Source organism: Chondrus crispus, genomic scaffold (assembly GCF_000350225.1).
Source record: "Chondrus crispus Stackhouse genomic scaffold, scaffold_80, whole genome shotgun sequence".
Classification (NCBI taxonomy): domain Eukaryota; phylum Rhodophyta; class Florideophyceae; order Gigartinales; family Gigartinaceae; genus Chondrus; species Chondrus crispus.
In genome coordinates, this window is record NW_005178726.1 from 269,828 (window position 1) to 296,405 (window position 26,578).

At 48.1% G+C, this 26,578-nt stretch overlaps 4 protein-coding genes; 2 read left to right on the top strand and 2 right to left on the bottom strand.

The window, feature by feature from the left end:
• CHC_T00007675001 (hypothetical protein) overlaps positions 1-1,988 on the top strand; it is a 3,544-nt gene extending 1,556 nt beyond the window's left edge. Inside the window, 2 exon segments of the mRNA XM_005711302.1 lie at positions 1-1,834; positions 1,835-1,988. The exon segment at positions 1-1,834 is cut by the window's left edge and continues 1,556 nt beyond it. Coding sequence (XP_005711359.1) covers positions 1-1,834 — 1,834 coding nt within the window. The 3' untranslated portion in view covers positions 1,835-1,988.
• A 258-nt stretch (positions 1,989-2,246) lies between these two features.
• CHC_T00007676001 (hypothetical protein) lies at positions 2,247-3,553 on the bottom strand. Its single transcript, XM_005711303.1, has 3 exons — positions 3,526-3,553; positions 2,856-3,397; positions 2,247-2,777 (listed from the first exon to the last, which is right to left on the bottom strand). The coding sequence occupies exons 1-3, from the start codon at positions 3,551-3,553 to the stop codon at positions 2,247-2,249; spliced, it is 1,101 nt and encodes a 366-aa protein (XP_005711360.1).
• A 3,688-nt stretch (positions 3,554-7,241) lies between these two features.
• CHC_T00007677001 (hypothetical protein) lies at positions 7,242-10,628 on the bottom strand. XM_005711304.1 is given in 2 exon segments: positions 7,242-7,322; positions 7,323-10,628. 1 exon segment carries the CDS (start codon positions 10,626-10,628, stop codon positions 7,323-7,325), a length of 3,306 nt encoding a protein of 1,101 aa, XP_005711361.1. The 3' UTR covers positions 7,242-7,322.
• A 15,371-nt stretch (positions 10,629-25,999) lies between these two features.
• On the top strand, positions 26,000-26,200 carry CHC_T00007678001 (hypothetical protein). The gene has a single exon (XM_005711305.1). The coding sequence runs from the start codon at positions 26,000-26,002 to the stop codon at positions 26,198-26,200; it is 201 nt and encodes a 66-aa protein (XP_005711362.1).
• The last annotated feature ends 378 nt before the right edge of the window (positions 26,201-26,578 follow it).

The following is a 26,578-nucleotide window of genomic DNA, read 5'->3' on the forward strand; positions in this document are numbered from 1 at the left end:
CCCTTCCCCCCCCCCCCCCTCCCCCCCACCCCCCCCCGCCGCAATGCTCGCCTTCGCAGCTTCGCCCGGCGTCCACCGCCTCCTGCCAAACCATGTGACCACGCCGTCCGTCGCATCGACGCTCGCGGCCCGCCGCCGCGCCTTCGTGTCCCCGCATGCCCCGGCGCTACGCCAGCGCCGAGCCGCGCACGCCTCGTTCGTGCGCATGGCCGCGGCCGGCGCGGGTGCAGGGGCAGGCCCGAGTGCCGCACAGGCACAGACCCCTCCAACAGCAGTCATGGGCTCGGACGCCGAGCTGGATACCAAATACCGCAACTGGCGCGTCCGCATCTTCTCCTCCATCTTCTCCGGCTACGCCTCCTTCTACCTCACTCGTAACTCCTTCACTTATGTCGCCCCGGTCATGCGCGAGGCCTTGGGCTTCTCCCTGGAGCAGCTCGGTATTATCATGAGTGTCTTCCCGTTGGCCTACGGTTTTTCCAAGCTGCTGGCCGGTATTCTGTCCGACAGGTTCTCTACCCGTATCTTCATGTCCGTTGGACTGGCTCTCACCGGCGTTATTAACATTCTATTTGGCTTTCAGACTAGTCTGTATGCCTTTATTGCTCTCTGGTTGGCAAATGGCTTCTTTCAGGCTGCTGGCGCACCGCCCTGTGCTAAGCTGCTTACCATGTGGTACTCAAGGTCGGAGAGAGGCACATGGTGGGGCTTCTGGAACACCAGTCATAACACGGGTGGTTTTCTGATCCCCTTGCTGGCTGGTTACTGTGCTCGTGCCTTTGGATGGCAGTACGGTATGATTGTCCCTGGTATCGTCTCCATCTGCATGGGCCTCTTCCTCTTCAACAGGCTAAGGGATAGCCCCGAGGCCGTCGGTCTGCCCCCCGTGGACGTCTATCGCGACGACGTCGCCCCGGAAGATATAGCGAAAGCCGCTTCCAATCAAGTAGAAGAGAAACTTTCTGCAAAGGAAAAGCTCTTCAAGTACGTCTTGTCAAACCCCTATGTCTGGCTCCTTGGCTTCAGTTACTTCTTCGTCTACTTTGTGCGTGCAGGTGTTAGCAGCTGGGCCCATATATTCTTGCTTGATTTCAAGGGCGTTGCCAATGCCCAAGAGGCCGCATTCCGTGTCAGTGGCATGGAGATTGGTGGTTTGATGGGCTCGTTGGTGGCCGGCTGGGCGAGCGACAAGATGATGAGAGGCCGTCGCATTCCCGTCATCGTCCTCTGGCTTGCCGGTGTCATGGCCTCTGTCGCGGGCTTGTGGTTCGTACCCGTCACCTGGCGCTACGTCAACTGGCTCATCGTCTTTTGCATTGGCTTCTTTATTTATGGACCCCAAATGCTCGTCGGCCTCGCGGGCGCCGAAATCGTCGACAAATCTGCTGTGTCCTCCACAATCGGATTGCTTGGGTGGATCGCGTACTTGGGGGCTGCCGTGTCTGGGTATCCGCTCACCAAGATCGTTACCAAGCTAGGATGGGGGGCCTACTTCGCCTCTTTGATCGGGTTTGCTGCTATTGCTATACTTCTCTTGCTGCCCATGTGGAGGCTGGGTATGGGTGACAAGACAAAACCAGTGCCGGCTGTCGTTCCTGCCGCCAAGGAAGGCGGGTTGGTTACGTCGACAGCGCAGTTGGGCTCGGCAGTTGGTACTTTAGTACCAGCTGGTGGTCCCGTCAAGTTTGTAGAATGCAAGACATGTGCAGGAACGGGTAATGTGATGAAGCTAGAGTGCGGCCCTGCGACGCCGTCGCAAAGCGTGAGCTGCCGCTTCATGGAGACACCGTGCCCATGGTGCGGGGCATCCGGATATTTGCCAGAGGCGCGGTGAGAAGGGTGCTTGTGACTATTGCGCAGCGACGGGAAGTGTGGACTGTATAGGCATCGGTCGTGGGATAAGGGAAAGAACGGCTTGTCTCGCTGCTGTACTTATATGAGATTGTCGAGACGAGTGTTGACGATAAATAAAGAACAGCTTTTTTGAAGGGTTGTGTCTGGTGCAGATGGTGATTTGGCCCGTGAACCTTGTTCTGTTCAACGAGGGTGGTGCCTTGGGCTGAACGAGAACTGTAGAGCGTAAATGCGCACGGTCGCTGCAGGAAAGGTTCCTAGTTGCAACTACAGCATGTCGAAAGCAGCCCTTGTAGGATGCGTCCAGTTGTCTCCCGGGGCAATACGTCAAGCTAGCCGTAGACCTCATCGGACAGCAAACCTAACGGGCTTGTTTACATACATAACACACATCACAAAATGTTATCGGCACTGTTCAATGGCCCGTGCAGCGAAGCAGACATGAACTGCCGAACGTAGGGGTTCTCCGTGGTATCCAGATCATTCACCGATCCGTCCCAAACGACAGTGCCTTCATGCATGAGCACGACACGATCGGCGGTACGTCGAATCGTGCTAAATTGATGTGTCACAACCACGCAGGTCTTGCATACATCCTGCAAGTCCCGAATCATATTCTCGATTCTAGTCGACGCTGTTGGGTCCAACCCAGCCGTCGGCTCGTCGTACACGAGAATATCCGGCGCTGTCTCGGGTTTCTCAGGGTCGTGGATGACAGCGCGCGCTACACTTGCGCGCTTCTTCATGCCGCCAGACAGTTCCTCGGGGAACTTGTCAATCGCCTCCTCCATGTCAACGCGCTTCAAGTAAAGCTTCACCAACTCGTAGATACGCTCGTCTGGCAATCGGCGGGCGCCTCTCTCGCGCATCATGCCGAAAGCAACATTCTCCCCGACAGTGATAGAATCGAACAAGGCTGCGTGCTGAAATACCATCGATATGCGCAACTTTCCCTTCTCTTGAGCAATCGACTTGGTCCGCCGCTCGCCTCTAAGTATGACTTCACCAGCGTCAGGCATGATGAGCCCAGTAATGACGCGCAGTGCTGTCGACTTTCCGGTACCGCTCGTCCCGATAATAGCAGTAGCTTCTCCCTTCCGTATGTTCAAATTGAGCCCTTTAAGAACGTTCTTCCCACCTAGAGCAACCCAGACATCTTTGAGCTCGACTTCGAATGGTGGTGGGTCATGACCAGGATCTTTTATTGTTTTTCCATCGATGCGCGGTCGCGTCTGCTCCGCAACGGCGGTCACTCTTCGGCGGCGGCGTGGGGAGGTCGCAGGCAGAGATAGCGGCCACCTACGCAAGGGCGGCGCAATGCCAGGGATGACCCATGCATGCCAGCAACGACAACACAAAGACATGCGACCGTGCCGGCATGTGGTGATCGCGGCAGATAGGGGTACGGGTTTTGTGGAGAGCCGAAAGTGAAGTACCAAGGGTACCGTATGCGTCAGTCCATTGCCGAGAAAGCCAGACGTGCTGGAGAAGGGCCTACCCCGGAGTAGAGGGCATTCACAAGGCAAAATATCCACCACAAAATCTCAAAATCATTCTGACCTCATCCCTTGACCTGCCGGCGGGATGCCACCAATTCAACCCCTTCGAGATATGATAAATCAGATGCTCTCTTGATCCGCGATTCTGCAATGCGCAGGCTTCATTTGAAACAAGACCAAAGAGGAAGAGTAGATGTCATTATCGGTAAACCTGTCTGGGCACTTGACAGCTTCGGTAAACTGCAGCTGTTGCAATTCAGCTTTTCGGTGATGCTGAAATGCTCGCAGAAGTCCTCATGCTCGACAAGATTTCAACACTCAATCTTTCTACAACATCTATTTCGTCGAGCGAAAGCTGTTATCACTAGCATGTAAAAGTCTAGACCTTTAAATGAGACAGAAACGAAAACATTCCAGCTTTAGTGTCTATCCGACCTGGGCTTGTTCTCATATGAGGACGGCGATGGCCTCATATGAGGACAGCTCTTTTTTTGCAAATACCGTATATATATATATTAAATTGAACATTTAAACATCTATCTTGGGCACTATTTCCTTAAAGCACTTGTATTCGTCAATAACATCTTGCAGAACACTGGGATAGCAGCTTTGAATAAGCAAAAATATTAAGAATATATTGCAGATTGAGTGCTAACTTGCCTTTTTAAAATGGCGTTTTTGGTTTCGAAGTTACTTTACATGCGGTTATAGAGTGGTTTAAAAAGTTTGTTTTGCAGACATATCTAAAAACGACCGTGAAGAACATGCAATTATGACAAAGTTCTTTCTGTTCCCAAGTCAGAAGTCAAATACGGTGGCGGGGATTTCTTTTTCTTCCCTGTCAAGGAAGCGCAAGTCAAGAATAAAATTGGTCGAACAATGTCCTCATATGAGGACAACGGTCAAATAGACACTAGAGGAGCACAGAGTTTGAAAAGCTGTCTTGTCTCCTCTCCGCCGGCATAGAACATGAAGCTTCGTCTCTTCTTCTATTCGCTTTGGCAATCCTGCAAACACGATCAGAATAAACATTACTAGCAATCTGACGCGATGCAGGCCTCGGTCTATTTGTCTCTGCAGAATGCTTCGGTATGTGTAAAAAAAGTCTGTCGTCATACCGGTTACTCGAAGTCTTCGTTCGAGGATAAGGGGACTGGTCCAGGTCCAACACTGAATTCGTACAGACCCAGTTCCCACCTGAGCCGCGGTTCACCCATTCATAATATTGAAGTAGGCGCTCGACCTGCCTCGATGAGTTTCTGTCCCACGAATGCCAACTACTGCTTCTTCCACTCCGCTTTGTTCGCGCGTCGGATTCCTTCTTTGAATCCGAGGTTGCAGTTTGTTTTTTGGAAAACATCCTCGACTTGGCAGAATCCGAGTTTGCACTTGTTGACTCAACCTCATGTTCCCGGGTGGCAGCTTTCATGCTCTTGCGCCGAAAACTTTTGAGGAAAAAGCAAACAGCCGTGACTTTTAAGTCGAAAGCGAGATTTCTGAGCTGTTGCATGAGCTCGCTGATGGTGAACATTGTGGTGAGCGTTGTTCGGATGGTGAAAGGTAAAAGAGGAATGAGTGTGTGTGTGTGTGTGCTCCTAACATTTTGGTTCCCATGGACCCCTGGCTTGAACATATAAATGCCAGCGAGACATTCATGGATGATTGTAGCTTTTATCGGCGTCCGCTCTTCATGAATGTGGAATCTGTTGAAAGGCGATGGAGTTTTTTGGCTTGCAGCCAGTCAAAATTGAAAGAAGGCCAATATACGTATTAAAAGTGCTCGAGTTAAAAGCACCGCCGCTCCTACCACTCTGCGTGAGAGCTTGTAGTCGGGTTTTGATTCGTACATACACATGCACTGGCCGCTAATCGATTCTATATATTTGACTCGGACAGCGGTTCGCAACCAACTATTCGATTACTCCTAGCTGGTGTTCAGAAAAGTGGGCCATGCAGTCAGGGGTGAACTGCGACGTGTCTATAATTTTGCATTTCTAGTTCCGATTTTCGTTTCGGAGGCAGCAGGAGTTATATCAGGCTGATAGATGGGCGAAGGTAAAGAATCAATTGAAGGGATAGAGATCGAAAACAGAGGCCATTCAGGTATCACAAGATACATGTACAGGTTGGATTCCCTTCGCGGTATTAAATAGAATGCACGTCAAACTCCTCGCATTTGAAGAAGTGGTAATATTTTTCTTTGCCTTTTTGTCTGGATCTCGCTAGGAACGAGACCCCATCAAAGTTTCCCTGATATGTGAATCTTTTCTTGCTTTTCGTATCGGGCTTCGGGATAGTTATCTCCCAAACGGTGTCAGTCCTTTTTAACGCGTTCAACGGCGGATCAGGGGAGAAATCCCTTTGTGGGTGTAAAAGAAACAATGTGATGTGGATTGATTGCTTGCCCTGAATTCATTCCTGTTGAAGCCAACTGGGAGCTCAAAAATTCCCGCGTCTCTGGAAGAGCAAGCTATAGACGCTATAGAAGCATTAGGGCTTCCGTACGAATCGATTTCGAATGAAAGAGGACTGTTCCACTGCCACAACCGAAAAGAAAGTGAATTGGATCAAAAATATCACACGTGTACAGTAGAGAGTGTCCAGTACCCAAGGGTACAGTATACAGTGGCTTGTCTCAAACCGTATCTGCCAAGCCACGCATGAGGGCCGTCTACAATTCCCGCTCAGCACCCTGCAGACTTGCCGGTTCCCGTCCCGATCCACCTCGCATCTTCACCGACTTGCCGGCGGCATCCGTCCCTCTTTTTGCCTCCTTCTATCCGCTCTGCCTCCGGCCTTGAGTTCTCTATGGGTCGCAAGAAGAAGCGTGCAGTCTCAGACCCCGCATCCCGCATCTTCTGCTACTATTGCGACCGCACCTTCCAGACCGAACAAACCCTCGTCACTCACCAACGTGAGAAGCATCTCCGCTGTCCAACGTGCCATAAGCGCATGCTCTCCATCCCTAGCATGGCCGTTCATTCCTCGCAAATGCACAACATCACTATCGCAAAAGTACCAAACGCTACTCCGGGGAGGGATGACGTCCACATAGAAGTCCTCGGTATGAAGGGAATCCCAGACTCGTACTACGCAAGTCTCGACTCGGCTCCGGCCTCAAAAGCACGGCGCACCACTTCGCAGTATCCGCAAGCTGCAGCACCCGGGTACGCGGGCTATCACACACAGCAACAATATCCCTACCAAAACGGCGCCGCCCCCTGGCCGCCGCAAACCAACCCGTCTCAGGTATACCCGCACAATGCCTATTTGCCGAATACCTACGCGCAACCTGCGTATCCACATCCAAGCTACCCCCAGCAAAGTACGTATCAGCAAGCAGGCTATTCCTGTGCTCCCGCCGCGCCATATTACTATCCCTACACCCACACGTCGGCACAATATGCGCATCCATACCACCAACAACCCTTCCCGCCTGCCAACCGACAATATGGCCATACCGTGCCTCACATCGCTGCCCCTTCTTCTCAACAGGGTTCTACTCCGTCACAGGCGACGTTGCCCCCGACGCAGCATAGCCCGCAGGCTCCACCGATGGTGATCGCGAAGAATGCACAAGCATCAGAACAGCAAAAAAAAGATGACGTCAAGGTTGTCTTCGATCGACTTGATTGCAGCATGGAAGAATTAAGAGCAAAGCTACCGAGGTATAGTAATTCGTCCTGAGTGATACACAAGGCTGCTTTCGCTCGTGGAGATCGCTGTGCAGCGCTTGTGCGTAGGACGATTGCGCGTACAAGGAGTACGCAGACAGATATCTAACACATCTTTTCTTGTAAACTATGCACCGAATGTCGTCGTTTCTGGCGGCATCGCTATCTTCGTCTGAAAGCGAGCCTACTCAGCGGAACCGCTGGCATATTTGCATTCTTCATGAGCCTAATCATATTGCTTTACAGGCAACCATTGGTCATATCTGGAGGTATTCGTTGACACAAGCGCTCGCGTCTACCGCTCCCGCCGACTCCTCTTTTTACCAGATGATGTTGGCCTACGGTTTGAAGAACCGCTTGGCCTACGGTTTGAAGAACCGCTTGGCCTACTCCGGCCAGCATTTCTGCGTCTTGACCGATTATCATTGTCATCATCTGATGTCCGCCCTTTCCTCAAATCATCAGCTTGTGCCTTTCGTTCCAGTTCTTCCCAATCCAAACCTTCCTCATCCGAACTCAGTTCAACCTCTCCCTCATCTGAATTACCCTCTAGTTCTTTGACGGCATCTGAAGCATCACTGCCGCTGTCTGCGTCACTACTTTCGTCCTCGCTTCCGTAGGCCTCTTCAGATTGACTCGGCTCGAACTCAGCGTCTCCTTCCAAACTGTCTACGTCCTCGTCGCTGGGGTCTGCGCCGTCAAAGTCCGTAGGTCCATCCAGAGACAGAAAGTTCCATCCGCCATCTTCATAGAATTGCCCGAGGTCATTGCGGATGCTCTTCAGGACTTCGTTCCATTGCAGGCTGGCCTTTCCTTCGTAATATTTGATGTTTTGTTCGTCCAGATACCGCTTCAGAGGCGTTAATTCCTCCATCGGAATGGAACTAATTCGCATCCACATGTCCTTTGCGGCTTTCCCAGATGCTGCTGGGTCATCTTCAAATCCCTTAAATACAAACACGACATCAAACATACGAAGTTGGAATATGACACGCTCAAAATGTGCCACCTCGACGTCTTCTAGATTTAGAACGCATGGAGGCCATTCGGTGAGGTTCACAATACAGGAAACGGTTGGGAGCAACGTAACGGAGACAGATTTCGGCGCACCAGTGAACTGCAATTGCCGATAAGGTAGATCAAATTCCAACCCATAGCGCTCCTCGACGTCTTTTGTGAACTTCAGGAAATTCCGGTTGGTCCGATTCCGCAAGTCTCGTTCTCGTTGCTCTTCTTCCAGCTCATCTTGATCAAACTGACGACGGCGGCGATTTTCGTTTAGTTTGACGACGGCTTCCATTACCTGCACGTAGAACTGTACATCCTTGGTCTTTTTGGTACCTACCATGATATCATTTTTTAGGTGGAAATGAATGACGACCAACAACTCCCGATTTGCTTCTTGAAAGAAGGCATTTCGAATGTTTGCATATATAATATCGATGGATCCACTACGACATCTGTACCTGAAGCCATTAGTATGCGCCTCAAGGTGCCCAACGTTGTTTTTTCCCTTCGCCATGGGCGGTCGAACTGATACACTCTGCAACGAGAAGGGCCTCCGCCCACGCTCAAGAACCAGCGATTGCTGTGTAACCAAAGATTGCTTCGCGATGGCAGTTGTGGCCTTCTCGGTTGCACGTTTCCGAAGCTCTTTGATTTTTCGGAGACAATCGTTGAGATTAATGGGGTTCGATGATCGAAACGTAAATTCCTTAACAAAGGCAGTTGATGAACCATCACTGACGTCGAATTCCGGAAACTTTGGAGCATTATCAGAAACTCGGCCTATCCCACGACCACCTCCAGTCTGGGGAATGTGGAAATTAATTCGCAGGTAGCTGTATTGTCCTTCATCGGACTTGTTCGCATTCTTCAGTGTGGATATGTGGAAGGGTACGGGAATCCCATTAATGGGAACGATGATTGCTTCGGCTTCCATGTCGACCATGATTGTTTGCGCCTTCAGTTTTGGAAAGTCTGCAATAGATGCGTATGCCCGAAATTCATCAAGCTGTTTCTTCTTCGTGACTTGGGCATCATCAACTGTGAGAATATCTCCCCCCTGTAATCTAGCTCTACCGCGATCAAGCATTTTCTTCGCCAGCGCTTCCTGGTGTTTTCGCCGTTTCTGGTCTTCTTCTTCCGTTCCGGCAGCCTGCGTCGCATCAATAGCTGCTCGTCTCCGAGATCTTCCGCCATCATTCTCAGCGAGAGCATGTCCGTTAGTGCGTCGAGACTTGCTCACATCCACCTCCTCGACATTGTCCTCCTCATCCTCTTCATTGCCAATAAAATAGCTTATATGCTTGAAGTCCTTTCTGCTTGCCGAGGTGAATATGTCTGGTCCCAACTTGCTCTCTCGTGTATGCACAGTGTCGCCAATGAGAACGGCATACATTCCATTCTCTGGGTCTTTCAGATCTTGAACCCCGACTGACACGTTGTAAACCATACCCTTTTTTACCTTGTTCTCGTTCTTCACGTTCAGCACATGTGCACTGTCGCGAAACTCTATTCCCATTCCAAATCCGACGTTCTTCGCGCACGCTGTGATCAAGTTGGGCATCGCAAATCCCTTCTTCTTTTTCTCCTCAGTACCCTTCTCAATGGCCTGTAAGGCAGCAGCGTATGCAACCTTTAACGGACTTCCCGGAATCAGAGCGCGTATCGCTGCGGTTTGGGCAGCCAGCACAACATCATAAACAGCCTCTTGCGTCTTTGAAGGATTCACGAGCAACGTGCGGGAAATGTTACTACAATAAAAATTGAACCTGGCGCCAATGCTTGCAACGATGCAACCAAACCTGAGATGTTCGGAACTGCTAGCAGCGCTCGGCCTCAAGTCAAACTTACGATCTGGTGATTTTGCATCTGCGCTCTGGATAATGGGTGGATAGCATGGATCGCAGAAATCAGCCTTCAAGGGTACCTTCAATTTGGACGGATTCATGATAGCGTCCTCCGCGATCTCGGAGAGGGTTGTATGTCTCACTTTGCGATCCATGTCTATAGTTTTCTCAATTTTCTCCGTGAGGGACGTCTTCATGACGTGAGCGGACAAAATCGAAGCCTTTTTGACCCGCAATTCCTCTTCTTCGTCCTTCACCGCCAGGACCACTGCTAAGGCAGGGGCTACGTTCACCGGGGTACCTGCCTTCGACAGCTTTGCCACAAGCTCGGCCACAGGTCCTTCAGAGTTCGGAATTTCCTTTGTGAGCACGGCGAGACTCCCGTCACCTGCAATTGCCTTTTCAAAAGCATCCTTTACTTTGTCGATCGGCGTAGCGTTGAGCACGTTGATCTCGGGTAGACCGTCTTTCGCAGATGAAGAAAGAGGCGTGAACGCAGGGAAGTCATCATTCTGAAAAACAAGAGTTGCTGTGGTTTTTGAAAGCACCACCGCGCAGCCCTGCAATTCGGCGCCAAAAAGCCATGTGACAAGTGCAAAGGACTTGAGATATCCAATGTCTTCATCAGCACCAAAAACGCCGGTTGCTACTAGCATTGCACAAGAGCCCGAAAAGCCATTTGCCGTTCCCGACTTCCAGGATTCCCACAGCTTGCCAAAGCGCTGCCGAAACTTGTCTACCGCGGTCATTTCCACAATTTAGTGGCTGACGCAAAGAACTGCAGATTGGCAGTGTTCTGCAGAGAAAAATAAGTCGTCGTCAAAAAGGACGGTGTTTCGCGATCACCACACCTGAGATGATGGTGTGGCGAGTGGGTCAGGTCCTTAAGGGGGCTGAACAGTAGGGTAGGGTACACTTGAGCGGCTCGTTGGCGCCAAGTAGAGCCTGGAACATCTCTGTCGCAGTACGACAAATTTCCCGCCAAATTACCCGCAAAGTGCAGATCCATACCAAACATTTTCAAAATACTTTCAGTTCCCCTTCCGAGGAATGAAGCTGAGAAATTGTCCTATGATCCAATTCATAGAAACAGCATGGACCCTATCCAAATGGATCAAAACAGATCCCCACAGACCCATACCACAGGCGTTGACTTCAAGGATTGTGCCGGCCTACAGTATGACGTCATAGACTGAAGTCACCTTTACGAGATCCCCACTGACCCACCGCAGGAGTTGACTTCAAGAATTGTGCCAGCCTATAACGTCATAGACTGATGCCACTTTTACATACCACGTGTCTATGTTCGACTTCATGCTATTCTTGAAAAGAACTAGAACCAGAAGTTCTCGACGTAGAGCTTTCTTTTGATTCACCTCCAGTACGTATTTGCATGTTTCTAACAAGAGCAAAATGGAGCCGTCTTGTCTTATATTCCATACATGTCAAAGTGCAGCCATATGTTACTGTCTCCAAGCAAAGATACATTGTCAGTTCGCTTCGAGTTCGCTGAAGATATCCATATTTAGGATCGACATTTGCACACGTTTGGTACATGAGATGGCGCTGCCGAGATGTAAGAATTTTGAAGAATATTCACTTCCGAACTCAGCTTTAATAAACATATCAAAGTGAAGAAAGAAGTTCAGGTATCAGAGCTGAAAACTATTACACCGCATATTTGAATTGATGAAATTGTCTTTGGTTCAATAAAATTTGAACTCACATGGGTTAAAACGAAGATCCTTTCCCTAATGTCTATCCGAGCGTTGTCCCATTCTGAGGTCACTTTTCAGCTTATTTATTTTTTGACTTGCGCTTTCTCTGCAAGACGGAAAAAGATGCTCGCTCCCCTGAAACCACATGTATGATAGCTGCAAACCCAAACGCCCCAAAAAGGCAACTGGTTATTTAATCTGCATTATATTGTTAGTTTTTTTGGTGTAATCAAAAACAGATACAGTATTCCGATGTTCTGTGTCATGTTATTACCGAAGGCAAGTACGAAAAGGAAATGTTGTCCAAAATGATTTCTAAATTAGTAATTTAATAATATACGTATTTTTGCAAAAAGAAGGGCTATTCTCATATGAGGACAGGCCGAGGTCAAAGAAACATTAAAGCCTAACTAGTGTCTATTAGACCATTGTTCTCATATGAGGACAGTATTCGATCTATTTTGTTGTTCACTTTCGCTTCCCCGACAAGAAAGAAAAAGATACCCCCTCCACAGTACTTGATTTCTGACTTGGGAACAGAAAGAACTTTGTGAGAGTTGCATGTTCTTCGTGGTCGTTTTTAGATATGTCTGCAAAACAAACTTTTTTAAACCACCCTAAAGCCGCATGCAAAATAACTTTGAAACCAAAAACGCCATTTCAAAAAGGCAACTTGGTACTCAATCTGCAGTATATTCTTAAGCTTTTTGCGCATTCAAAGCTGCTATTCCGGTGTTCTGCAAGATGCTATTGCCGAAAACAAGCATGTTATGGAAATAGTGCTCAAGGTAGATTTTTGAATGTTCAATTTAATTTATACATTTTTTTCCAAAAAAAGAGCTGTCCTCATATGAGAGCAAGCCCCGGTCGGATAGACACTAAACACCACAGCGAAGCGTCTAGAATCGTTTAAAAGAATTCGAACTAAACAATCGTGTGTCATTCTCCATTAGAATTGTGGTTTAAATTCTCATGTTGAAGCACATGTTTATTCTGATGTATGCCCTGTACGCATATTATTACAAGAGATTAGAACAGAGGACCATGAAGGTCATACTTTCGATATAAATAAATGTAAGGTGATCAATATCAAGAACAAGATTTACTTTGGTAGAATTGCGGTTTATTCCGGGAGCTTGCATGTCACTGTCGTTCGCATTTCTACACATCAAGAGCGATTAGCACTACAGCTCGCTGCTTTCGACGTTTTGCATCTCGAACGTTCTCGTTGTTCAGTTTTTCTTACATGGCGATTCCCAATCCAAGGTTTTTGGTTTGTAAATGGAAACATTGTGTCAAAAACTGTGATTTGTGGTGCTTAATAAATTCCATTTTGAGGCAAATGTATCACCATTCAATTCCACAGAGCATTGAATGGACTTGAATGGGAAGACAAGTTGCTGCTGCCAAGGCACCCATGTATTGTAGATCATACACAGTTCTTTGAGCACGCACCATTCATGAGAGTAACATGCGCTCCAACTGATGTTGTGAGTGTGATGCGCTATGCGCACTATTTTGCTTGTCAGTTTGGACGCTGAAAACTCTAACCGCGCATATGCTATGGCATAGATCTTAGCCAAGACATACCTGGGAATTTCTTCATAGACCAGCTATTTTTCTCGACAACAGGGTTGAAAAAGTATGGTACGCTCTTCCGCGATTTGTATTTTCTACAGTGCAGTATCATGTACAGCTCTAAAACGAAAGACATAATGTAGTGTACTGTGCAGTCATGAATACTGTAGTTCTAAAAGAAGATGACATTTGTGAAGGCCTACCGTGCAATGATGGTACACATTCACAAATTCACCCTAACGTTTAAGAGATAGATCATGAACGGTAAAGTTGTGTATGGTGGGGGGGGGAGGGGGGGGGGGGGGGGGGGGGACTTGCGCGAGAGTCTACACCAGGGAGTCGTTTCGAGAAGACACTACAGTACTGTATTGAAACCGTAGATCAAATTCAGGTAACTGAGACGACAACACTGTAGCACAGGTATGCAGAAACGAGGACGTTCATTATGATTCCGGCCGTGCACAAAGCGATCCTTGCATTTCGATAACAGCGAATGGAGTGAGAGAGCTGGGACCGGACAAGAACAACTTCGTTGCAAAACTCCTGTGTGATGCGCGTCCTTTTCGAACCTTCCCTCGCCTCTCGTTCGCCTCCCTATGGCTGTTGCTGATAGATCGCGGCAGTATCAGAATCTGCACTGCGCCGACGATCATTTACAGGTCTCTTCTACAGACGCCAGGACACCGTATATTGGCTCAGGGGCTGTTCTACCAGTGGCAGGCTGATTGGGCAATATGCGCAACAGGCTCTTCTAATATTGACTTGAATAAAAATGATTGCGCCACATGTCACATTGCATGAAGAATCATGAAGAATAATGAGAATGATCTCAGCGGTTTTCTTTCATCACGGTTTTGATATCTGAACTAAAATTTTGCGTTTAGGGGGCGATCAGGTGCATTTTGGTGGCAACAGACGGGTGAAATTGACTTTTCTGTTGTGAATAGGGTCCGAATCATGAATTGTTGTTGCAAAAGCGGGGCGAAAGGAGGAAAAACAGCAGCGTGATGGACCCGAAAAGCGAGATGTCACCTTCGGATCACTTTTGTTGCCCGTCCAAAACAACTAAGTCGAAGCGTGTCGCCGGTATAGTAGTGTAAAATGACCAGTAACCGAGGATTTTAGGGGATCTCAAGCACGAAATTTCCAAAACGAAGGATAATTGTGGGGATATCTCAAGCACGATTTCTGCACTGCTGTCATCCCCTTACCATCTGTTGCCTCCACGGTAGACAGCATTCACCTCATCAAGCCCCATCAAGCCACTTTTGACACCCCGTTGAGATGATGTTGATGACGAAAGAGTGGGTGAAGTGGAAGAGCGTAGAGAGGCACCCGATTGCTTGGCTATGGATTCTGATGAAGATGACAAGTCGGACGGGGACTTCGACCCCATGCGGTACATTGATATTGAAATAGAGGAGGACGAAAGAAAGGACAGTACGGATGATCCTATTCCGGACGGAACCGACAAGAAAGTGGGGGAGCGTTGCAAAAGCGTCAATCGAAGCGCCGAACAATGCACCGTGCGAAGGAAGCTCTGCGAGCAGAACGATTTCCGGCGATGACCTGGAAGCCTCGTCCAATCGTGGACGTAAGACCGAAGGTCGGAATGGCTTTGAATACCCGTTGGAGATGTGAGCAGCTCAATCAAGACGGGTCTTTGGAAACTGAACGAGTACGAAGAGCACCTCAATGAGTGTTTCGGACAACACGTCACCGACACCCCAATGCAAATCACTTCGCGTTTGTCGTCATGTACACCTGCTCACACACCCCAGCAGATTCCCCAAGCAATTTTGGAGCATGTGCAAGATGATCCGAATGTCCATTGCAAGGATATTGCTTCAGTTGTTGAAGCAAAGCTCATATATTTCCGTCAGCCGTCTTACAATCATTATCGCAGTACTCGCAGAGAATTGTCTCGTCACTATACGATCTCACGTGCTGTGGACATGACCGCATTTGAAGGGTAAGCCGATTTGCTAAGGGGGGCGGGACATAGGGTGTAAATCTTCATTTGTGGTGCGGCGGAGATGACGGTGCAACGGATGAAGGCGGTTAGACACACATTTGAGCAATGCAAGAAAGGGAACGATCTACAGAAAGATTCTTCATTTAATTCCGAAGATGTGAACGAATCTGATATTGAACAAGGGCGCTACTACATTGGATTGTTATTCGTTCCTTCCACTGCGAAGAATTACTGCGATACTGGCCCTCACACATCAAGCTCGGATGCCGCTCACTGTGAGGGAGTGGGGATGCAGTCGTATGGGACAACATTTCAAGTAGTTCGGTACGATGCTAGTCATCAGCTTTGCCCCATTGTCTTTGCTCACTTCATTGGTGCGGAGAGCAATGAGTGGCTTCGGGTGTTCAGGGCATGTGCCGAGATCCCTGCATCTGATATTGAGAAGAGGGTGACAATCGTCAATCAAAAGAAATCTATTGACGCGGCGTACAGGGATGCGATGAAAAATGCGTCCTTGTCCCTTGATCCCCTTCACGTCAACAAAAACATGTCTGCACAACTAGGATCACACAAGGGGGCAGCAATTCGTTCATATGAACGAGCTGTGAACGCTCCCTCCAGAAAACGAGTTCATGCCCTGAAAGCTGGGGTTTCGGAAAGCAGAAGACCTATTTTGGTCCCTTCATGAATTATGAAGTTTACAGAGCAGGTTCAAACCTATAAGACCTTGTCACGACGTCGCAAGGAGCAGAAAGCCAAATGTCGGCGGACCTAAGGAATAATATACGTTTGATTCAGCGTGAGAAGATGCTTACGAGGGTTGTTCTACTGCAAAGGTCAAACATTTTGCGTCATCAAGAAAGCGCCCTATCTTGTTCATCTCCAGTCCCACCCCGCACAGAGAAATACCTCGCACACCTAGTTCAGCTAGCGCGCGTAAATCAGTCCTCAGACGGTTTCTTAGATGAGACATCTCAAATGGAAGCGACAGTAGCCAGTCAGCCGAACGGAACTGTGCTGCGCCATGTAACACTTACAAAGATTCCCCAACCCCTCCATTATGTTGTGCTTACTCTACAGACGGTTCTGGGTTTCCGTGTTGGCATGGAATTTCTGTTCTAATCGAGAAGCATGGAGCAAGCAATATTCATCTTTATTGAAGAGCTCCACTTAACGGCAGCTTCGGTTACAAAATACGAAAATGCTGACTACCACCTTCCTTCGCAAGCTTGCGTCAATGATGTAATATGGAATTCAAATAAGCTCGTTGCGAAGAGGCAGAACCTGCAAATTCCCAAAGCCTTGCTGCCACCATGCGGGCGTCCGGTCAAGAGGACGGGGATGCGTAAGAAAAACTGGTACGATAAAGGCTCTGCCGCAAAGAAGAAGCGGGTGTACTCATTTTCCTTGTGTCGGATGTCGGATAACACTATTCTCTGAAGCAGGTATTTAGGGTTGCCGCAGAGTGGCCCATCCTTCAGTACCGCCGCCGTATACGAAGTCACCCGTTAGTACACTTTATTGCACTGTCCACGATTTTCAACTCTTGACGCCCCTCTTTATCTACAAAATCCTTTCCTCTCACCTCAGACTTGATATGGTCACCATAGTGATCCTTACAAATAAACCGCTATCGGATGCGTACCTCTTGCAAAGTTACCACCGTCACCCCTTGTTCGCTACAACTTTTCCGATTTCACCCGTCTGTTGCCACCAAAATGCACCTGATCACCCCCCTAAACGCAACATTATCTAAAAAATGAAAATTGTAGCTATGAAGATACAGGGGAGGTCGCTCACTGGTGCCTACTTTAGTAGTGCTTCCCTCTATATAGTGCTATTGCTCACCCTCTGGCACAAGTTATCATAAGCTCACACGTGTATCATCCGGCATGGTTCAGTACTCAAAGGATGAAGTTATTTAGTTGTGTTATACAGGCTTTGTTGTGTTTGTGTTAGCAGTGTGCTTTGTCCCCAAATATATGTATTTGAGCCTCCTTTATATAGTGCCATCCCCCAATAGTGCCATAGCTAGAGGTATGTCACGCTATAGCACTATATCGTAGGGGGCACTGTAGGCCTTTTCGCGGAAAACTTTCTTGCCATCTGAGCGCGAATCGTGTGCCAGTTAGAGCAAGGCAACTAGTGCGCTAATTTATAGCGCACATTTTTAGCCATGCAGCGCTCTAAAGAGTGCGCAACACAAGTGCGTCGCTATATGTGACGGCCCGCAAGGGGCCGAGTATTAGTTTTTCCCAAGTTTTTCGCCAAGACAAGGGGTCTGAAGCACGGCGCATATAGCACTCGAAAGATGATTGGTTATAGTGATTATGAAATATCGATGAATTCTGAGTGATCGCGTGCTATATCCATTTCTATCCTGCGCCAGGAAAGAAACGAATATAGAGATAGGTGCTTCCAGATACTGTAGCAACCGAAAAAAGGGATTAGCGCACCAGTTGACATGCCAACAGGGGAAAATCTCTAAAATTTCGAAATTTAGCGCACTGGTTGCCTTGCTCTTAGATCGTGGCGTAACTGTGCCAGATCTGGCTGCAACACGCGCCCAGCTGGCGGGGGACATCGGGGTCCGTACAGGTGGCGTGGCCGTGCTTGTCCCGACGCCACACAACTGTAGTTTATCTCCCGCTCGTTGTATAATGCCGATAGAGCACCACTCGCGAAGCAAGAGTCAGAGATGGTTTAATAGCTGTGAATGTTGCTACAACACCGTCTGTGCCGTGGAGTTCTCAATACCCACGCTTTTCCACGGACCTTTTTCATCGACGATACCGTCGTCGATCTAGCCACCAAACCGATCTGTGGAATTTCTTGGTTACTCATTCATGGCAACACCAAGATGCAGCCACCAGCGAAAGAATATCGGCACGCAAGCATTGAATACAGTGACACTGTTATAACATAATGGTACCCACAGTATGCGACTGGACGGACTCCACTGTGAAGATTTGTATTTGAATGCAGAGGGGGGGGGGGAAATTTAGACGAGATCTGTGATAAGGCTTGAGGCTGTGCAACATTTTGATCTCGGACAGACGCTACTTGTACTGTTGGATTCGTGATTGGCCTATGAGTCACAATACAATATCATGCAATGTACTACAGTATAATACAGTAGCTACCCTTCGAAGGGTACACGTTAGTGACTTGAAGGAAAGCAGGGATGTTCACTGTAAAATACAGCGGAACTAGCTTCATGCCTGAAAACGCCTTCCTCTTCGGATCGTTTTGTAGTACAGTAGGTCAACGACCGAGATAGCCGACGAATGCGAGATAGGGCAGTCATCTCGAGAACGGCCGGTCACCTCCCAAAAATCCCCCTGCTATGCGGAGGCCGAACCATTTCTGGGATATTCAAATGATTTGTTTGACTACTGTACAGTGCGCGATCCTGGAATAAATACAACCATCGACCACTACGTAAATAGCACTTCCCGTACCCCTTTTAAAGCATCGCCTCGTGTACAGCACCAGTGCACCGCGGGCTAAACATTTGTAGAGAACAACTGCTGGAAAAGGATACTGTTTTGGACTTAGCTCTTGAAAACCGCGCGAATCTTGAATAAATACTCGAAATACCGTCAGGCACGGAATCTTTAGGGCGCGAAAATAAGACCGTGAAATGCTATATAGTACTATAAACATTACGATAGCTACTCCCATACCTCCTTCATGCAACCGAAAAATCTCAATCATTCAGAACAAAAACCAACTAAGTCGATGGGCGTATTCATTCCGATTTTGTGCATTGAAGGGATTTCAAAATCAGAAAAACAACTCAGTTTCGCCGTAGCAGAGCCCATAGGAGCGAAATGGTTCTGGAGATATGAAAGTATCTATGCGGCTGGATCTCACGAGGAACTCGGGGTATTTGACGGGAGCAGTTGAAAGAGGCCGCTGGTCGCTGGAGAGTCGTGACGACTGTTCCAGTAATGCCTGAAGACCCGAACGAAGATTTTTGTTCTTCAGTATTTTACACGCACAAGTTGTTAATAGCCGGCCTTGACGATACTGTAATTTATTTAGAGCCTGTCGTGGGTTTTGAATCGATAACAAGCGAGGACTTGAGAATTAAGGAGAACAGCTCACGAGTTTTGTCAGGCGATGAATGTTTATCTATTGCCTCCGCGTTGTTGTTCAGCGAGCAAATAATTGGAACGATAGCCAGCCGTTTTCAAATTTTTAATGCTATGGTGAATTTGTCGGGCTGAGTCGATCCATTTAAATGGTACAGTAACTGAAAGCCTTGTAGAACAGTAAAATTGGCTGGTTTTTTAAATGGAGTCGTTTTGCGTTCAAGTGAAAAGCCGCCTTGGCCCAGACTCACCTTTCAATTTTTAATGAATGTACTAAAATGATCAACGTCTACGATTATGATCTGGCCTTCATGTGAACTAAAATTTCTGTAACAGAGGACAGATTGAGGGCTTCTCTGCACCAAATGCGAATCTATTACGCATTTGCGTGTTGACTGGGGTATTCTCTGCGAAAAGCCTTTCAATTCTTTATTGTAGGTACAGTATAATCGAGAAGGAACGTACTGACTGGTGTTCTCGTTCCACTTTTTCGATCTTCTCTCCATTTTCGTTGTTTGTTGCTCCGAGCGATATCTTACAAAATTATGGTCAATGCTAGTCCACCTCCTTCCACAAGACTTTTCCTGTTAAGATCGCCCTAAAGAATGCTCTGAACATGAGACTCCAAAAATAGACACATCGCTCCGTACGCTATCGTCTCCTGGTACGTAAAATGTGAAATATCAATAGTCACCGAAACATTACAAAATTTACCAAATTTAGAACAAGTGAGCGCTTCAGTTCCCTTCCAAGACGTTCCAGAACGTTTATCGTTATCTCTCAAACAGACGATCAAAGATTGGGGTTGTTAAGGAAGCGAAACGGTCCCACGACTTGACTCTCCTTAACTTGGAACATCGTTACTTACATCTGGACTACCGCAGTAAAAATATATATGAGGCATGGGAGCATACCACGAGTGCAACAGGTCCCCGGTCGTACAGTACCCAAAAGGGCCTTGAAACCACCTAAAACAGTCAAACAATGTCACATAGTGCGACAGCGCTGTACCGCTTGCATCATAGCCATTATTCACACTCAAGAGTACCCGACTTGATCATAATCTTTGGCTGCCAAGAAGCGAAATTTTGATATAGCTTTTGTAGATGGCCTGATACAGGGCCTGATGAAGTGAAGAAATGGTGCTCCAGAATTTGGTTGTGGATCGACCAGCGATCCATGTGAAAACAAGTTGCAGATGTCTTTAAGTCATAAATACCTAGTCGGGACTGCGTTGTTTCCTGCCGCCCATGATTTTCAGAACCACTGCTGCAGTCTGCAACGCACAGTCTCCAGATTCCTCTCTGCAGTCTTGGAGGCCCTCAACTGGAGAATGATTTGGGACCTTCTCCCACTATCGCTCACAACTTGGTTACGTCGTTTCCTGACATCGGTAACCTATCATGCCGTATTTTCGCGAAGGGAATGTCCGAGATTTGTATTCCAGAACAGACCGTAGATAGGATCTCATGACAAAGGTGCTACGGAAAAATGTAGGAAGTGCAGTACTTCCAGCACAGGTGCGGAATCAAACGCAAGCATAGTGCTTCATCAATCATCATGTGAACAGAATTCACAGTGTGGAAGGAACGCTGAGCCCACTCCCTAGGTGATCTGTAGTGGGCGTCAAGTGTCTCGGGGAGGCCCCTCAAGATTTATCGCAAAGGAACACGGAGACAACAAAACGCCGTTCCCCTCGGCTCTTCTTAAAGAAATTGCATCCAAAAAATGAAAACAAGATTCTTCTTCGGAGGGCGTGTAAATACAGAGGCACAGCAGTAGATGTTCACATAAACCTCAAACATGAATCCGAAGCCGAAGGAGAACGGGCAATCAGTGAGTACAGTATTCCAGCTTCGTTATCACCAAACGCATTTTTTAGCGGATAGTTTGCAATAGCAACGTTCATAGCTCTTCCTTACAGTGAACTGTGCATGCGTACTTCTTTGGGACATCAATGAGTGTCTGTGCCTTGGAAAGACTGGAAGCACAGCTCGCTACACCGGAACATTCGCACTGTGCCAAACAAGACGAATTCTGATTTGAGAACCTTCGCAGGCAGGAGGACCACCATAGAAATGCCAACGACGGTTGCCTTTTAACCTTTGCATTTTGCCTCATCGGAATTTGAAATTAGTTTATACGGACGCTCCCCCGCTGAGTCTCAAGCATTTCTGAAGTCGGGCAGGGGGCCTGTCAAAGCTGTAACGAAGGGTACAGTATTTTCGTTCGTGTACATCCGTGGTGAAACTGATCTTAGCAGGGTTTCACGTTGAAAACTCGCCAAGAGAAATCACTTTGCCCATACTGTACTGTAGAGAGGGTGTCGAAACTTTCAAGACCCTCTCTACGCACCCGCCAGAATCCCTCCTGAAAGGATTGATCTTCATTCTGTACCCTAAGGGTACAAAGTTATGCTTTTGATCCAGTCTTGTACTGTGCTGTACAGAGAATGCTGTACTGTAGCTACAGTAGCGCAACCCAGCCAGAAGTTCTTCTACAGTGCGAAAGCTGTTGATGCCAAAGCTGTCAACAGCTTTCGCACTGTAACATCACTGGGTTCAGGAAACCTTCACCACAATGGCAGGCGAACGAGCAACTGCCATTGGGTGACATGGCGACAACTTCTTGAGGCAGTCGCAGATGTAATCACAGCGCGACATTGGATTGTGATACCGAAACAAGAGAAAATGCGAACATGACCCCTCATGGTCTCACGTCCTACAGCTGCAGGCAGGTCTCATGTTCCTATTGCTGCAGGCAGACACGAACATGACATGAACATGACTCGAGCAGAAACTTTCTTCATCTTCTTCTCACATTGTGTTCACTGTAAGATACCTTGGTGAAAATGGTTTATGATTCGCCTAGACCTGTACGTCATCAAAGCTGCCTCCCTTTCGTCATTTTGCCTTATTGCAAGCCTGAGGCCAGCCAGAAAGCATTACTCGCAATTCGACTTGTCCTTGTACATTCACTGGTAGGGCGACGGCGTCGAAAAACGTCATTTCAATGAGCAAGCGCCTTACATGATACCTGTCGCCATCCATATCCATCCATAAGGTGCTTCACTCAAGGTGGGGCTGGGGTTTTTGGCTTGTCGCTTGTCCACTGTTGCAGCTTGGCCTCACTAGGGCTATGGAGTCTTCACATCGATGTACCCAAGTACAAGCACATAATGTCAGCAACAGTACGGTACTTTTGCGAGTTTTGTGTGCAACAGTTTGACGAAAGGGTTGCCCTTACTGTATCGGGCACATTGGAGGATCAAACACTGTAATCTATTCTTGAAGAAAGGCGTCCATCCATTTGAATGAAGTTAAAGCATCTCTCGTGTGTAAGGTCGAGGGTAAAGAAAGATGAAGGAGGGTGAGGGGTAAGGGGTCTTGCGAGGATGATTGAGTAACATACAATAGAGAAGGGAGAGAAGCGCTGCTTAACCTCTCCTCAGATAGTTTTATTGAACAAGAAGACGTGAATAACTGTGAACCATTGAAATGGAGCAAAACAGCGAGTGATGATCTGGCTCCCACACAGGCCGCCAGCTCAGAAGAATTCGAGAGTGGCGAATGTCTCGCGTACACTGTAGTTATTTTCCAAAAAGTACTCTAAAATATTGATTCGGAATATGTCCACGGCGCGTTATGTGGAAATTACAGAAGAGGACACAAGCGCCGTGGCGTGGAGGTCCTCCTCTCGCTCAGCATCGTGTCATGACACACCGCAAGCAGTTGCCAGTTCCTGCTGTCGACAGCAAACACATGGACAATTTTTATCAACCACGTCTTCCGTCCACTTCTCTCATCGTGGCAACCCTCATCTGTGTCTAATAGTTGACGCTACGTATTTACCGCGTGGCTGGAGAACGGTGCGGAACGGAGGGGGCGCAGCAATGAGACCTTCATGGCCGTATTTCTACAGTAATAGCTAATTGTAAAGCATTCCACACAATCCCGTGGTCTCCTGTTTCTATGCCACGCCCTCAGGTGCTTCAGCCGGGGGCAACATGGAATTTGAATGAGACGGATGTGAATGTGTAGGCAACCACAATTGGGCGGAGTCTCGCTGGCTTTACCCCTCCATGACTGTGCCCCGCTTGCCCATGTGCAGTAAGTGGAGAGCCAAAAAATACCTGGCCACAGTTCCTTGCCAAAAAGGGAAAAAGCTGATACCCAAGGGTACTGTACTTCACTCTGGACCTGGGTATTACACAATATTGATAAGGTGACAACTTGGAGTCAATTTAATTAATTGCACCAACAGAATTCATATTCTGTATTGTGATCTTCCCCTCCCTCTCAGCGCATGCCCTGAAGCTTGTGTTTGCCGATCAATCATGGCTGCATATGAGAGATTTTTCACTGTACTTTTTGGGGACTGTACAGTACAGTACTCAAGTGTAGAACGCAGTCAGACCACTTTCGTCGAATACGTACAGTGTGCTTTTAAAACTCTACAGACGATTGTCTGGACACTCAAATCTCTGGCACCGCCGTGGGGACCGTAAGTCGCATGACTGTGATGTGAATCTGGGTGAGCGCGGTTATTGCTCCAACTCTAGCTCTAGAGGCTGCATGGCAAATTTGTAGTGATTGTGCCCCTTCTTCACCCTCTAGTTTGGGGCGACACTAATCACATTCAGTAACGAGCAGTTACGCTGCTCGTATCCCCCGTAATCAATCGTGGCTCACATGTGCACTGCTACAGTATATCAAAACTTCTTTCCGGGCACCGAAAACTGGAATACTATCTATTCGCGCCTTGCCACCCGCCACCCCTTCCTCGCATTTGTAGAGCACAAGAGTCCGATATGCCGCTGTTTCAACCACGGCGTGCAATTCCTGCCCTATTTGACTAGAGAAATAACCGCCCTCTCCTATTTCCGTGCCCGAGAGCAACATCTCCGTGTTTGCGGGGTGTCCAATATCCTTACGAACCTCGTAGAAAGCATTCCGTTCCGACGCCGTGTCGTGCACGGCGGTCCCCTTAATTCTCCTTTTTTGAAAAATAAATTATTTCTCCAGAAGCCTGCAGACGCAGTCATGGCTACACTCAATCTTGACCCCCGCTTTCAGACTCGGCAGCCATGTCTTGTGAGCAAGGGTCAAAGGCGGTGTCCACCAATCCACGCATAACCGTTAAGGAAAACAGAAGAGCCTCCATTCCGGAAGCCTTTGTGCGCGTCCTAGAATGAATCTTCAGTCGCGCATTTCCAGCGAGACGTGGCCCGCCTTTTTTCTTATTGCCAGCAGATTGATAATTTATTGATTCTCTAGATGTGGATGCAAATAGACTATCGCTAATGCCACTCGAGAGCTACCAACAATAAAACCTAGACTAGAGACTGTGTCGTGGCCTGCCACCGTTAATCCTTCCATCGCAGGTTCATAAATTCCGTGGGGTTCCCGTCCTCTTGCTTGCGTACTTCTCCCCATGGACCTTTGCTCTTGCCAGTATCCTCAATCACGATAAATAAACCCGTGATTCCCTCGCGCCGCCTTCAAGACAAATCCTCTCTCTTATCTCCAAGCAACTCATCTCTTCCCCCTCGTCCCATCTCATTCTTCTCTTAACCTTCCTCCCCTTTTCGCAAGCTATCCACCCAAGGTCATTTTACCTTCCTTGACTAAGCACCGCTTTCATTCCTGGATCAGCGATATCGCTTCGACGCCAACTTGGGTCCCAAAACTGCCTACTACTTCTACCCGATTCTGGTTCTGCGTCCTCCGCTCGACATTCTGTGACAAACCAAACACGCTCGCTTTCCGGTGGCTTCCTCGATACGCTTTTGCCCATTGTCACAATCCAAATTGAAGTGCAGCGACTATTCGCGAGTGAATCTTCGCGGCAACCCTCATCTCACTTAGAAGCCGAAGGAACAAGACGTCACCTCCGATATGGCCGAAGGTCGCTCCAGCGCGGACTCGTCCGTTGTTGAAGACGGATTCTATAGCAAGATCTCTCTAGACCCGATTGATTTATCTGATGAAGGCCCGCTCGCGACCTATGACGACGTCATTGGCGGGAAGGAGGAGTTCATCCAATCTGAGCTGACATGGTTCTGGTGGTTCGTATGGGGAATAGCAGACATCTTGGCAGGTGGATTCATTATTGGTATAACTGTGGCAACGACTTTCGGTTTCATTCTTCCATCTTCTGAACTGGTCATTCAATCCATTTTCGGTCAACCATTTGTGAAGAATTTCATCGACGCCACCGCTAAACAACAGTTTGTGGCTATACTGTCCGGGATGCTTTCTGGTTTTGTGCTCGGTTCAACCCACGCCGTCGTCTCAGAATCCTTAGCTATATACGTTGGGCAGTACACCGGCACAATTGATTTCAAAGACGTTCGCAGGCCGGCGAGCAGCAACCTTGCAAAGTTCGGACGCTTACTACTGGACGTTGTCAGTGAGGATGCGATAATCACTGTCGTCTTTGCAGGTGCGCTTGCCATTTCCAGCAACGTGTTCTTCACAACGGAAGTTTCGCCGATAGTGGTTGGGTTCTTTTCATGTGTGCTTGGTGGCTTGCTCACTGGGACGATCTTGATTCCTCTGCAGAAGAGCAGGAAAGTGGCCTTCGATATGCAGAGACGCGAACAAGTACTACGAAAAGAACGTCGCTCTTTCATGACGATCGTCGAGTCTCGTATAGGCGCGCTTATCAGACAGGAAGACCGCAAGGTCTGGGTGAACGCGTTTGTGGCGAGAGTATTCGCAGGTGTTGTTTTCCGACCAGTCGCCATTGTAATGAGCTCACTGGTTCAGTCTCGACTTGAAACCATAAACGCCGCACCTCGAGTAATCGGCGCATTTACTGCATTCACAGTGGCAGGGACTTTGCTTCTCGGTTGGTTTTTTTCCTTGAGACTCTTCGATGCCCTGATGGACAAGTATGGTCCAAAGCAGACGGAAACAACGGCTACCGAAAAGCAAGTGGTGGAAATTTAACTCATCGTAATTTATTATCTATCACAGACTACATACGCTTGGCAGGAACGTCGAGGTCTGCTTGCTGGGGCTTTCTGACTTCTACGCTAGGTGTGCTCGCTGCAAACTGTACATTTTTTTAAACACCAACTAAAAGACGAGATGAACAAAAAAAGTCCTTTTTAATCCCCATTTGTAGTATATTGCTTCTCTCATCTGCACTCTACACTTCGATGTACTTGATTACGTCTTGGTACCTTTTGCATGCCGCAAGAATGAACGCGCGGGTAGGATAGGGTAGCCGCGATGGCGGGAAGGCGGTGGCGCGCGGGGAAAGCAGGCGGTGGAGGGACAGGTTTTGCGCGGGAAATGAAAATATTTTGTGAATTAAATTGAGGA

Bases quoted from the DNA above. Each gene is read 5' to 3' on its own strand.
- CHC_T00007676001 (XM_005711303.1), bottom strand. From the start codon at position 3,553: ATGACATCTACTCTTCCTCTTTGGTCTT. The intron at 3,398-3,525 runs GTTTCAAATGAA...AATGATTTTGAG, and splicing joins TACTCTTCCTCTTTGGTCTT to ATTTTGTGGTGGATATTTTG. The intron at 2,778-2,855 runs GTCATACTTAGA...ATGGTATTTCAG, and splicing joins TCATGCCTGACGCTGGTGAA to CACGCAGCCTTGTTCGATTC.
- CHC_T00007677001 (XM_005711304.1), bottom strand. From the start codon at position 10,628: ATGACCGCGGTAGACAAGTTTCGGCAGCGCTTTGGCAAGCTGTGGGAA.
- CHC_T00007678001 (XM_005711305.1), top strand. From the start codon at position 26,000: ATGAGCTCACTGGTTCAGTCTCGACTTGAAACCATAAACGCCGCACCT.